This window comes from Empidonax traillii, unplaced genomic scaffold (genome assembly GCF_003031625.1).
Source record: "Empidonax traillii isolate 1590-97213 ecotype Southwest subspecies unplaced genomic scaffold, ASM303162v1 scaffold329:size853407, whole genome shotgun sequence".
NCBI lineage: Eukaryota > Metazoa > Chordata > Aves > Passeriformes > Tyrannidae > Empidonax > Empidonax traillii.
In genome coordinates, this window is record NW_020955522.1 from 747,406 (window position 1) to 761,142 (window position 13,737).

General features: G+C 38.2%; 1 protein-coding gene across 2 annotated transcripts in view; it reads right to left on the reverse strand.

Moving 5' to 3' along the window:
* Nucleotides 1-465: 465 nt before the first annotated feature.
* Nucleotides 466-13,737, reverse strand: part of EGFL6 (EGF like domain multiple 6) — a 39,825-nt gene continuing 26,553 nt past the window's right edge. Inside the window, exons 9-12 of one of the 2 annotated variants that reach the window (XM_027891756.1) lie at nt 5,927-6,007; nt 3,800-3,886; nt 2,157-2,422; nt 466-967 (exon numbers count right to left, since the gene is read on the reverse strand). In XM_027891756.1, the coding sequence (XP_027747557.1) occupies nt 872-967; nt 2,157-2,422; nt 3,800-3,886; nt 5,927-6,007 (530 nt within the window). In that variant the 3' untranslated portion in view covers nt 466-871. The remainder of the gene's footprint in view (nt 968-2,156; nt 2,423-3,799; nt 3,887-5,926; nt 6,008-13,737) is intronic. The other variant, XM_027891757.1, reaches the window with a different exon arrangement.

Consider the following 13,737-nt stretch of genomic DNA (forward strand, 5'->3'; position numbering starts at 1 on the left):
TTACCTGATGTCTAAGACAAATAATTTGTCAATAGAATTGCCTTATTAAAGTTAAGGGCTTGACATGCTTGAAAGACCACAGACCCAGAGGGGTAACAAAATCTGGGAGGAAAGGTGTGCTACTGCAGGACACCCAAGATAAGAAGAAACTAACAAAACCAGCTCAGCACAGCTCAGTAATAATAGAATAGTAAACACTGAAGACCACCAGGTCACCCAAGATAAGAAGCAAGCTCAGCAATAACAGAGTAGTAAACACTGAATTTATATTAGATGAGTGAAATACATCAACAGCATATAAATAGTGGTCATCTTTTCTCCTTGGTGTGCTAACTTTGTAGCTTTGCAGCTTTGCTATCTAGCACCCATTTGCACTAATATAAAATAAACAAATACGTCAGCTTTGTGTGTGATTGGCTTACTGCACAGTGGGTGATGAACCCTGATTTTTGGTACAACATACCCACTAAGTAAGAAGATAAAATTATGTCACCAGAAGTAGCAGCGTCCTCTTAAATACTGCTTTATGTTCTTGTGAAATAGAAGGCCTAAGTGTAGCCTTGAGAAGAACTTTAGAAATAAAAGCATGTAGAATTTGTAAAAAAGTTAGACAAATAATACTTTAGAAACCCTGACCTTGAATTATAAAATACAGTAGTATTACACTCAAAGCATGTATTATAATTAGAATAACTCATAAAAAAGTGTACTCTGCACCTTGCATTTTTCCATTTGCATCGTTGCATTAAGTTCAAGGCAAAGTTTTATGGTTTTGGTTTGCTTTTCTGTAAAGAAAAGGATACAAAAATACACTACTAATAAGGCAAATATGAAAAATAAGATTAACTTCACTATAATGAAATGTCCATTATCAGGTATCTTCTGGGCATAGACCAGAAATTAGTATAACATTGTCCACTCCAATTTCTCCAGTTTTTCCCTTCCCACGTTCTGATTCAAAAGTGACCTGTCACAAAAAAATACATGTATTAGCAGTGAACATGTAGACTATGCAAACATTTAGCAACTCTTAATGTTAATTAATTATAAGTCTGTATCTGAGGAATATTTTATCACAATACAGGACTTAATGACTTAAATCCTTGCCGTTTTTAGAGCTTCCATGTGTTACTGGAACTATATTTAAAATCCTCTGTGGAGATTAACAATACCAAATGGATTACTTTAATAAGATTATTTATTTTCATTGTACAAAGAAAATGCAAATTGAGTGAAATCCTCTCATAATAATGTAGTTTTATCACAGTATGTGATGTTAATGCACTTCATTTATTAAAGACATTGCAACTGTTCATTTTTGATCTATTTGGATCCTTGGGTTTTTTGTATATATATATATATATATATATATATATATATATATATATATATTTACTCTCATGTATATTGAGTATAGTATGTATATAACATGGAGATAGGAGGTTCATTTTTATGAATAGAATGCCCGGGGTTTTATTTTCTAGTCTTTTTCTGCTTTATGTGAGGGCTTTTCTACGTCATTCCAGCTGTGCAAAGGACCTTGAAAAGGGCTTGCATTTCCTTTATAGTCACCATATTCAATTATATAGTAGATGCCTTTGCACAGCACTGAAAACGTTCAGTCACATAAATGGAAAGCAGACCCCAGAATGCCGAGGAGAAACTTGCTGAAGTCCTGAGTGAGGCAGTTTTCAGGTGTCCACCAGTGCACAGTATTCAAAGGTGATTGCCCACCCTTGATCATACATGATGTTGTCTCCTTTTTCTATAATGGTTTGGCTTAGTGTGGCTTGAGAGCACCCTCTTCTATGAAACAGAAAATTTTCGTTTTTCCAGGCATGTATGTAGGCTTCTGTTGCATGAGATATTAAGGAGAGATTTTGCTAACTTGTGTTAATTTATGATGTGATGCAGTTTTTTTACAAAATGACAGAATTACTGGTATCAGTGTTCTAATCAATTGTGGTAATTCACTTCTGAAACTACAACCAGGTGATAACTTCTCTGCCTCCTAAAATGTGGGCTCCTGTTTCCCCTTTCAGATAAGCCTTTCAATTGCTGATGCCTGTAAAACAGTTGGTGGAACGCTTGAGGATCAGGAAATTAAACTGTTGTGTTGGTTATGGTAATTGGCTTTTAAATTCTGTTATACTTACATTGTTAGTTGTCTCAGCTCCCTGAAATATCTCTATTTTTCCAGTTCTCCACCTTTCATCTTTTCCTGTGTTCTGCTCCCAGACAGGGGCAGTTTTTTTGTTTGCCAGGAACACTCGAAGTTTCCCCACTTTCTCACCAGCAAGCCGATAACTGAAAATCAAGCAGTAGCTGCTTTTTGGTTTCAGGTCAGTGAGAAGAAGTTTTAGACGCCCCATATCCTTCTTATGTCCCACAAAAGCTGGAACTGCCATGTAGTACCCATCACCTTGTAACACAAAAAAAAAGAAAAAAAAAAGCATCTTTAATGGATTTGTGTTATTTATGAGCAAATTGAATACACCTCCACTAAGAAAATAAGGGGAAGCTAGTTTACTTGAATAATTTAAAATCAGACTGGAGAAAAGCAGCAGGGAGTGTACTTTGCAAGGAATAAGTTTGTACGGTTGGAAGTCAGATCAGTTTACAGAGGAGATGAGTTCATATTTCACTGGCAATTACAGTCATTCTTCCTCGCAGTATCTTTCTAAGGCAAAACCATGTGTTTTTCAAATGCAACAGCCTGAAACATGCTGCTGTGCCTCTGTGGTCAGATGATTTCAGTTCTTTAACTAGCTCAGTTCTCTCTCCACTGTCCTCTGCACTGAGGAAAAACTCTTAAAGGAACTGATAGCTTATTCCCCGAGTCCTGGAGGACCAATGAAGTGACAGACACACACACAAAGTGATGAAGGAATAAGACATCTGGGCCCGTAAAGAAAGTCATAATCAGCAGATGTTAGTTCAGTGAGACAGAGTAAGGCCAGGATACGGTCTTCCTGGAAGTGACAGCACAGAAAAGGGATTTTGGGAATTATATGGAGCAGGACAAGAAGGATTAATGAAGAAAGACTGGGATGGAAAGACTGAGGGAAGAGGGAGAGAATGTGCATGTAGGAACTGGAGCAGTGGCCTGCAGGATCTGTAGGATCCGCTGGTCCCTACTGCAGCAACTTCTGCACATTTCCTGTGTCACGGGGAAGAGATATCCTTTCAAACAAATTCTTCCAGCCACACCTTTTTATGTACACCCACACAGCAGTCACACATTGCACCCATAGAGCTCTTTCTCAGGTTTGTGCAGGCCTCCTCTTGGTACCTGGTCAGGTATCGGTTGTTCTTGAATAGCACCTTTCCCTTGGCTCATTCTGAGGAATGCTGTCACTACTTTGTCTTGCACAGTTTGAAACTTCTGAGCAGCTACCCAAGTGATCTAAGCCATGTGAGTGACTACATTACCATACCCACCTAAATTATGGATGTGTGATTAAATGACTTACCAATCTTGGAGAGACACAATATGTAGCTGCTAAGGTATCCATTGCCTTGTACCTTGCAATTCTGAACAGTTATGTTCTAATAATTTTTCTTACAATTTGATTAGTTTGTACTGAAATATGTTGCTGACTACCAGCTGCTACTGGATATTTCAAAGAAAAAATATGCACTCCCAGTATCCTCTGCCTCATTTCTTCTTTTATAAAAATAACCCACTGATTAAAAAGCTAATTTTTTGATTCTGATTCTGGTTCCCCTCCCTCCCGCGTTTTTTTGAGGGGGTGAGCCATCAAATCAAAGCCTAGATAGAGGACAGATATTTAAATACCTCTGTCACGATCAGCAGGATTCCAGTCAAAGTCATCATCAGTATCTTGTTTCCAGTCACAGACTCCTCGACTGAAGCTGCAATCAACTGGATAAAACAATTTGGCAAAGAGAAACACTATATCATGGGTACTGTTAAAATAATTTGCTCATTATTCATACCACTATTAATGTACAGGTAATTCTAAAATTATGTATAATCTGAGTTCACATAGTCTTGACCTAGATTACGTTGCAAAAAAACCCAAAACATTAGAATTTATGTAGTAATCCTTTCTTTAACTCACAGGAAAATCTACTGTCCTTTTTTATTGCCAATCTTCCATCTGCACATGAGTTTATATGCTATGACTGCTGTATACTGAGTATCTGCTGATCCCCAAGTGTAGTTGGAGGTGTTAGTGTCAGAAGTGGTTTGGGATCTGGCAAATTTAGAGCTCTCCTCTCCGTTTGTTACACTGCTGTAGTTGTAATCAGCTGAGATCAGCTCCAGTTCTATCCGCTGAGAGAAGCTGGCCTCCCATGAGCTGAATTCCTTATGTCAGAACTTGATACTCCAACTACCTGGAGCTGGGAATAGCCCAAACCAGTTGACCTTTAGAGGATCCTGAAGGATGAACTGAAAATGGTGCCACCCAGAGCACACCACAGCCTTCATGACTGTGGAGATGAAAAGCATTACATGCACAAAAGAAACACTGTGCAGTGCAAGCATGACAGATCAGATTGAGAGTAATACGTCAGCCATCTGAACTTCCTCAGAAAGATGCATCTTTCTTCTTCTAATAATGTATTTTATCATGAGACAGAGACATTCAGAACATGGCATTTAGAGAGCTCTGCTGTATAAATCAGCTGTTTCTGAGTATGTCTAAATAGGAAAAAATGTCAGCCAGCACATCTGTCTGTTTTGTTTGTTTAAGGTTTGGAAGTATTTGTGGATTGGTTTTGTTTGAAACCCACCTTGCCCTAAAAATAACCTCAGCTACAGCCAACCCCAACACTTCAGCCCCTGCCCACTCACTGGTACCTCCCCAGGAGTTTGCTATTGCCCTGTAAATCCATCAGCTCATTAAAATCTCTCAGTCCCTCCTTATGGATTGTGGGTTTTTTCCATGGTTCTCAGAAGCAGGTCCATATCGTCAGCTTCATGATTCTGTACATTACAAGGGAAACTGTTTCCCACTATGAGAGAAGGGGAGGGTGCCCAATAATCATAGAATCATTAAGGTTGGAAAAGACCTCCAAGATCATCAAGTCCAACCTTTGACTGAACACCACCATATCAACTAGACCATAGCACCAAGTGCCACATGGAGTCATTTCTTGAACACTTCCAGGGATGGTGACTCCCTGGGCAGCCTGAAAACCCTTTTGGCGAAGAAATTCTTTATTCCTTTATGCTCTGCTTTAACCAGAGCTACACTGCGGTGTCTGTTATAGCTCCCAACAGGCAGTGGAGTTTTCTGCTTCAAAGTGCATGAAGCCATTTTCTAAGGCACAGCAGAAGCTTAAGTTCTGTATATAAATTGACAGGTCTTGGACCTTCTGTGCTCCCCTGACTTTGTAATGATTTTTTAATGTGAAAAAGAACATGTAGCATCATCTTACTGTGATATCCACAAGACTTACTGATGAATAGGGAACTATAACAAATTCATAGCCAGGTTACGTAAGATTCAGGGTAAATATTTATTCAGTCTTGTGCAGGGGAAACTCCTACTGACTTCTGACAGAGGACCAGAAGTAAAACCAAGATAAAGCAGACAGACACTGGCATATTATTGTGTGTCATGAAATGTATTCTCATTTTTTATATGATAGAAATTATTTAATTTGTTTATGATTATGAAATTATTCAAGTGAAGTTCAATTACAAGTCAGGTTCCAGTGTGAGGAAACTTTCTGTATATGGATTATAAACAGTTCTGTTTGGAAAAGGACATAAACCCAGCTTCTTACGTGGGAACTGGCAGAATGGTTTGGCCAGATATTGTCTCTAACGTGTTCACCAAATCTTTGGTTTGTGTTAAAGGCTTTTAAACTCATTCTGACTTGCCTGATACAGGTTGTCATGAAAACATACAATACATAAGAAACTAAATACTGTAGAAAAAAAAAAATCTACCTTCTTGCTCTGGTCTTGACACTGGAACTTTCCTATGTGCCAGGTGAGGGCCAAAGGCAGCTGCTTCTTTCACCTTGGGAACTAGGAAAAACAACAAGTGCTGAGTCATCATGGAAACAGAAAATGGAACTTTATTTCTTTGTACCAGATGGTATCATTTATTTAAATGAGACAATGTATGTATTTTCACTCTACTACCAAACTCCCATTCCTAACCCCAGTCAGACACTAACTCTGAATTTTAAAACTTGGTAGATGTATCTTGTGCCAAACTGGAAGAGTCAGTACATCAGTGAATGTTAGGTGCATTCTCCAAGACACTGGCCTGAAGAAGGTACTTACTTAAGAAACATTATTTTTCAGCAACAGCCTCAAAGACCAAGGGATAACCTCTCCTGTCTGGTGAGGCGGAAAGTTGTAGAAGTTTACGTATTCTTGTTTACGCTGAATAATACTCTGAAATACTTTAAGTATTTTAAAGTTCTGTGATTAAGCTTCTTTTGTACTATTTTAAGTGATTAATATAGAGGTGGACTCAAAAATAATGACAGTCTCGATTTCTTTATACATATTCTGTGTAAGTAAATAATCACACATGAGAGAAATGATCTGCTTTCACTGGTAGAGGATTCTATCCTTTGCAAACACATAAGCAGATGATACCTATGATATATTCTAGCACACCTCTGAAAGGAGGAGCTTAAACGTGTCATTTCAGAGGAGGAATGAGGGAAGATCCTCTGTATTACTGCTTACAGAAGGTTTTAGTGGAAAGTCCAAAAGACTGAAGTTCACTTTTCAGCCACACCCTGTGGGCCTCTGTGCTAAGAAAAGCTCAGACTGCCTCAACAATGCCAGATGATATGAGCTCTGGAAATTATTTTTCCCTACTCAGCATTGTATCATATATGCAAATGCCAAATATTTTAAAAGTCATTACTTTCACATGCATGCACATTTGTTCAGAGGGGAGTTTTTTTCCCATGAGTTCAACTGAACTAGTGCTTTCCATCTAAATACTCCAACATACAGTTGTAAACAGATACTCAATTTTACAAATATACTTGGAACTCAGAGCCTCTTAGCACCATAAAGGCTAAGCCATCTACTTAATCTTTCTTCTCCTTCAAAACTGTCAAAAATTGCTTTGTGAACACCAGTGAGATCACACTCTTAACGAAGAGGCCCTGGAGGTATTTCCAGAGGTGCTGAATTGAGCTGAGAAAGGAGACTCATGCAATTTTATGAGCTTTCTGTTGAATTGCCAGGAGCGTGTCCTCTCTTGTTGTCCTTGCAGCCTTCCCCTCACCCAGACCGTTGCTTAAATCATCTGGATAATATCCTTAAGGCAGGGATTAATACAGCTTTCTCCAAATTAATACATATCTACAGATACGCATTTAGGAATAGGCACATAGAGATTAGGTGTTAAGTTTACTGTCATGCCATAAACTTGGCCTCATACTTAGTGAAAGGGGCTCAGGTTGTGAAAATCCTTGCCAAAATGAAGAGAGGTACTAAAATATGATCGGTTCTGGAAAGAGTGATTTAACAGAAGACAACAGCTGCCAGCATGATTAATTTGTGAAGTTACTGAATTACACTTGAATTCACTTGAGGGATATACGTGCAGGTGTAGCTGTGTGCTATCAAGTGAAGAACTGTCATGCACAGAAAAAGAGTCCAGTTTTGTATCCAAATCTATTTTTGTTTTCAGTCAGGCATGACAGTCAGGTTTTCCACTTACTGAAAGATATCAGCTGCTTATTATCAGAAACTGTAAACTTCAGCTAAGAGAAAGGTTTCCAAGAAACCTTACTGCTTGGAAAGTGCCTATCTTTTATATCAAACCATCATCACACATAGCCGGGATACAAAGTTTACTCCCTGTTAAGTAGTAGGCAGGAGTCAAGATTACTCTTTTTAGCTCTTCTGGTATCAAGTAGTCTTGTAGAAAGGCAGGCCTCATCCCATGTTCCCTAAGAACATACTCTCACCAGTGAAAGTGCACAGAGTCCCACTTTAGGCACAGCAGAGTCCATCCTTCTTTCTCTACTGCTGAAGCCCTCCCATCTATTTACCTGCAGCACTAGTGACTATGAAATCTCTACATATAAACCCCTTCATATGTTGGTGCACACATTCTTAACCATTCATGTCATCATGATACTCTTATCAGGTAAGATGGGTTGATCTTCAGAGCAGGAATTAGTGGCAGAACCCATGTAACAGACTACTATCAAATTCCACAGTAATTGTGTCTATGAATGTCTGTGACAAGCTGAGCATAAAAAAAATGGAGATGTTCTGGTCCTGAAAACAACCAGCTCATTGCTTACACAGGTTCTTGCATCTGCAGGAAATTCAGTGTTGCTACCCTCAACATATATCTTTAAGCCATGTCAGGTATAGTTTGTCCGTTGTATTATACATCAGGAAGGGCAGCAGGGAAGGAAACACATCCTTTTATACAGTGTACAGCAGTGCCCTCCTAGAAATGCAGGCAAATACCGGTTCACTCTGCCTGTCAGAATTGTTAGCACTCGTCTGCCAATTGTGCCAACTTGGAGCACATAAGTTCTTTGGAGCTGGGTTGCACCTGGCTTGCTTGGACTACAGCTTGCATGAGCTGAGGGGTTGTCTGAAAAGTGCCACGTAGATAGACCCTCAAGTCAGTCTGTGAGTCAAATAAGGGCCAGTGAGATCACAAAAGCAATAGGAAGCTTCAGGAGCACATCTGGAAAAGCAGTGCTTGGAGTAAACTACAGCATTTAAAGGTTCAAAGTAAAGAAAAACAACAACAATAACAAACAAACAAACAAACAAAACCCAGATGAAAACTGAACCCCCTAACACAACAAGCAGAAGCTCAGTAGAACAAGGCTGTGGAGCACTGTTTTATGGACACCCCTCAGGAAACAGTACAAAAGCACTGTTAAGCATCTGGTAAGTTACTGGTGCTAAAGGAGCTTTCTGAAAACACTGATAGATTTTCCTTTCTGTGCACTTGGTTTCACCTCTCTGCTTTGCCACATGCTGTATATAATGTTACTTATAGTGCATTTGGAAACGGTATTTTAGTCTGAAAAAATATGGCTTTGTTTATAGCCTGGAAGTAATTTTCTATTTGTCTGCAGTAATGCATGTGCTATCCTTAAAGCTTTGATTCCTTTTTTTACCCCCATTATTGTGACTGTATTTTTTTATAAAGCATCTGTGGCATCACATTGAACTCTTGCTGAGGCTATACTGGAAGAGCAAAGATATAGCAGAATATAAGCACCCATGTATTTAACTGTGCTAGTTGTGGGCAATTTGGTATATTTTTATTTCTTGTTACTACTGTTTGATTTTTCTTTCCCCTGGAAAATGCTGGTGGCTGGTTTTGCCTAGGTAGTCTAGTTACTCTGATGTAAAAATAACATACTGAATTTGGGAAAAGTAACTAGCTCTTGGTAATTCTAACACATAGAATATAAAGTACCTGAAACTGCAGCATGTGGGAACTCTCACAAAAATGATACTTGCTGTGTTCTCCAATGTTCAAAGCTCACTAAAAAACCCAACCAAACAAACAAACAAAAAAACCCAGAAAACTAGAGTGGGCACTGTAAAAAAAATCAAGCAGAATATAGAAGTAGTAAATTTAAGACTAGCTTCCTATATACACAGTATATCACTATGTCAGACTAGAAGGAATATACCATATCTCTGCTACCACATCCTGCTCTGAAAGAATTACATTTGCCAGATGTCCAACATCTATAGCTCTAGACTGAGATGTGGTCTGAGCATTATAGCTCACAGAGTGGTGTAATTATCAGAAAATAATAAGATTAAGAACAAACATCATGATTAACTGAGAGAGAGCTCTTGTTCAAAATTAAGAACCCTGAAACCATAAGGGAAACTGCACTTTTAGTATTGCCAAACAAACCAGAACCCAAAACCTCTTGGTGCTACCAAAGGAAATGTCTCTGTAATAACACAGCTGGTTACATGATACTACGGAAGTTTCAAGCATGATATGAGTTTCATAAACTGATAAAGTAGAGAATATAGAATTTAGTTGCAGTTGGCAATACCGTTCTGGATTACCAATGGTACCTGAAAAGCACTGAAATGTTAGAAGCTGTCAGAATTAAGGTTGTGCTTAATCAATGAATTAATTGTAGCTTGAGTGTAGCATCTCTACAATCATTGCTTGTACAACCAAGTACTTTGGTCCAGCTTTCTGTGTCTTCTTCCATATGTAGAAAGGACATTTCTCACAGAGTAAGGAGCGTGCCAATACTTTGCTTTACTCTCATTTTCTATACATCTGCAAATTTTGCAATAAATAAGACATATTTATTGAGCTATTTAATATTAATTAAGAATTATTAATAAAACAATATTGATAAATAGTCTATCGATAAATAAATATTCCTATTTATTCAGCTGTGCCTTTCACAACAAAACATATCCTTCCTTCACACTGAACACGGCAAAGATCCCATGGAAAATAGTAATTTGAAGTCATTAGAGATTGTATCATAAGATAAAAATATAAGGAAAAAATTTTTATGGATGTCCTTAATTTTGATATATCTTAAATGTTGGGGGCTTCACTGTACTACCTTTAACTACTGGAGTTTGGTTTTTTAAGTGGTGAGTAGCAATTTTGATGAAGGTTCAGTATTTTGATAGCTGACCTATTTTAATAATTTCCATCTCCATCCTTTATTTCCCTACAGTATTTTTCTGTGACTCCCTATATACTTATTATTTAGTAAAACTGCTATGATAAAATAATAGACCAATTTAAAGATAAAAAATTAAGATCTCTGAAAAGTGTGACCTATCTATTTTTCCTAATTAACTACTCTTCCTGGAAGACAAAGAATACCTATATTAATAATACAAGAGGCAGATGCTATGTGAATACTTGAGGGGATTATATGGAGGAACTTAATGTGGTAGTAAAGGAATCTGCTGAATAGACACCCTCAAAGAAGGGAAAAAACATGATGTACAAATTTATGAGCAATAAAATTTGAGCTAATGATGTACTCCAAAGGATCATTCAATATCATTAAAAATTAAAGTGCTTTTAGAGCCAAATGTTCAAGCAATTAAATGCCTAAATCATGAATGAACTTTTATTAATAACAAGGATCAATTATAGCTCATGGAAATTTAGGAGGAAAGGAAACACAGTTAACAAACTACCTATCCTGAAATGAAAATGCAAATGGCACAATGCCTGAAGTCCTAGAATCACAGTTGGCATCAAACAAGAGAGTCATAAATAATACAGAGTTCACATACTTGATGAAACTACATCTTGAGCATACTTGCTATCTCTGTGTCACACAGCACACTGACTTTCCGCCAGTATCCCCTGGCAAAATAAAATCTCTCTAGCATGTTCAGCATATAAATCTCTTGTCCTTATAATGGAAAATTCTAGCCAAATGTAAATGGAACAAAGACAGTATAGGCAAAAATAGGGATAAAACACAACGCTTAAATATTTTCAAGCAATGATATTCATTGTCACTGCTGTCAGCTGTAGTGGTAATTTTGTAGAAACAAGCAATCTCTGTCTAGCCCACGTATATGGTGTTAAATATTCTAGTTTAGATGAGAAAGTTTTTGAAAAGAATCTCACCATCATTATGACAAAAAATCTCTTCTGTATTATTTGGTCTCTTACATGGACAAAGGATTTTCCCTGTGTGCGCTCATTCAAACAGATCTGGGAAATGAATGCATTTCCAATAGTGTAGCACTGAGTACTCAGCTGGAAGGTTACATGATCCACCCTTTGCAATTGCATCAGGTCATGTAGCCCAGTGTAGGAAATCATGTTCCCCTTGTATCACCAGGCAGAGAGAGCAGAGCCCTTATGTCCTTATAAACAACAAAAGATGGTGTCCCTACCCTTGGGGCAATCCTTCCTGAGCTTTCTGGCAATCCTTCCTGAGCTGTCCAAGCAGGTTACAGAAGAAACCTGTTGAGATGTCTGAGCTACCTCCTTCCGTCCTTGTCTCCCTCCCTCACTCCATCCTCAAAAGGCAGAAAGGGATAGGAGGGCTGATTTGTTTTTGTTTTTTTTTTTTAACTAATGGGCTGTCTTTCCTTACAATTGAAGAAGAAGAAAAGCACACAGTCCTTTGTGGCACAGAATTTTGAATAAATGTACCTATAACTAATAACAGTATTACTTATACATGTTTATTATTTACAGTAACTATGATCAGAACCTGTTAGTATTACGCCCTTAAAAGTGCTAGACTAGCAATATTCCTGTTCAAAAAGAAAAGCTTTTAACCCTACAGAAATCACATGTATGGGGAAGCACACTCTTGCCAAGGGTTAATCTCCCTTCAGGTTCTACTAGCATTTGGCTGTTAATTTTTCAATCTTTTTGGGTCCTTCCCAGTCTAACCACATTTAGCCCAGTTTATCTGGTCAATTCGCACCACACTCTGGGCACACAGAAGCTGCCCATTAACTCACCTTCATGAAGAAGCCAGAGTACCTGAGAACCTAACAAAAGTCAACACATGTATATTGCAACTGTCTTCCACTCACTTTCTCCATACTTTCTGCAAAACTCTGACCAGCTTTGGTTTCATTAGCATGACTGGGAAGAGTTATGTCCTTCTTTAGGGTAGTATTTTGTCAGAAACGTGGTGAAACAAGATTCACTAATTGTAAGAGTATGGTCATCAGAAGACCCGTGTTTTATGGTTTCTTGTGAGAGAACAAAGACAAGTCACTTAATCTTTTGTTCGGAGACTCTCAAATGCATCTGACAGGAACAGCATGACAAGGCTGAACCACAAAGGTAGTTTGCCACCCAGTGAAAACTTCAACGCAATTTGGCATCAGCTCTTTTAGGTAAGTAATTTACGAAGGGATCCTTATAAGACAGATAGGTAGTGGCATAAGCTAGTCAGGAGTGAAAGGTTGAGTAAAGACATAGTCTAGCGCTTAGGTAATGTGTCTGATATGGCTGGCCAGAGGAAGAGTGACATCCTGAGCACAGGATGCTTCACGTTGGAGGCATGGCACCATTAGCAGAAATTTGTCACCATTTCTTCTGGTTAAAAGCTAATGTATGGAAGTGTATTTTTGCATGTGGCTAAGTGGCAGCTGTTTTGATGTTTTGGAAATATCACTGATTCTTGAATTGTGAGTCACAGAATCATGTAGGTTGGAAGAGCCATTTGTACATTACCTGATCAGAAGGTTGCTCAAGGTCCAGCTCAGTCATATTATGAAAATTTCCAAGGATAGATATTTCCTCTCTGCATATCCATACCAAATTTTATTCACCTTCATGGTGAAATATTCTTTTCCTTACATCTAATGAGATTTTTTTTTTTCTTCTGACTTGTATTCATCACTTCTTGTCCTATTGTTGTATATTTTCAAGAAGAATCTGGCTGTTCCTTCCCTATAACCTTCAATTAAATAGTAGCTATAAGAGCTCTCCTTTACTCTTCCCTCTTTAGGTTGAAAAAGAGTTACTCTCAGGCCCCTATGCTTGTGGAGCATACTCATGCTAGTGTGTCCTCATCTGTCTTAAAATGGAAAGTTCAAAACTTCCCTTTTACTGCAAAGTTTCTGCCTAAGCAGTCATCCCATGTCTGTAATATTGCATGAGGCTTTTATCTCCTTTTCCATTTGCTTTTGTTGAACTTCATACTGTTCCTGTCAGCTTCCTTCCACAGCCTGGTCAGGTCCCCCTTAATAGCAGCGCTGCCCTTTAGTGTATGGGCCACTCTTTCCATTTTGGTATTGTCAGCAAACCTGAAATA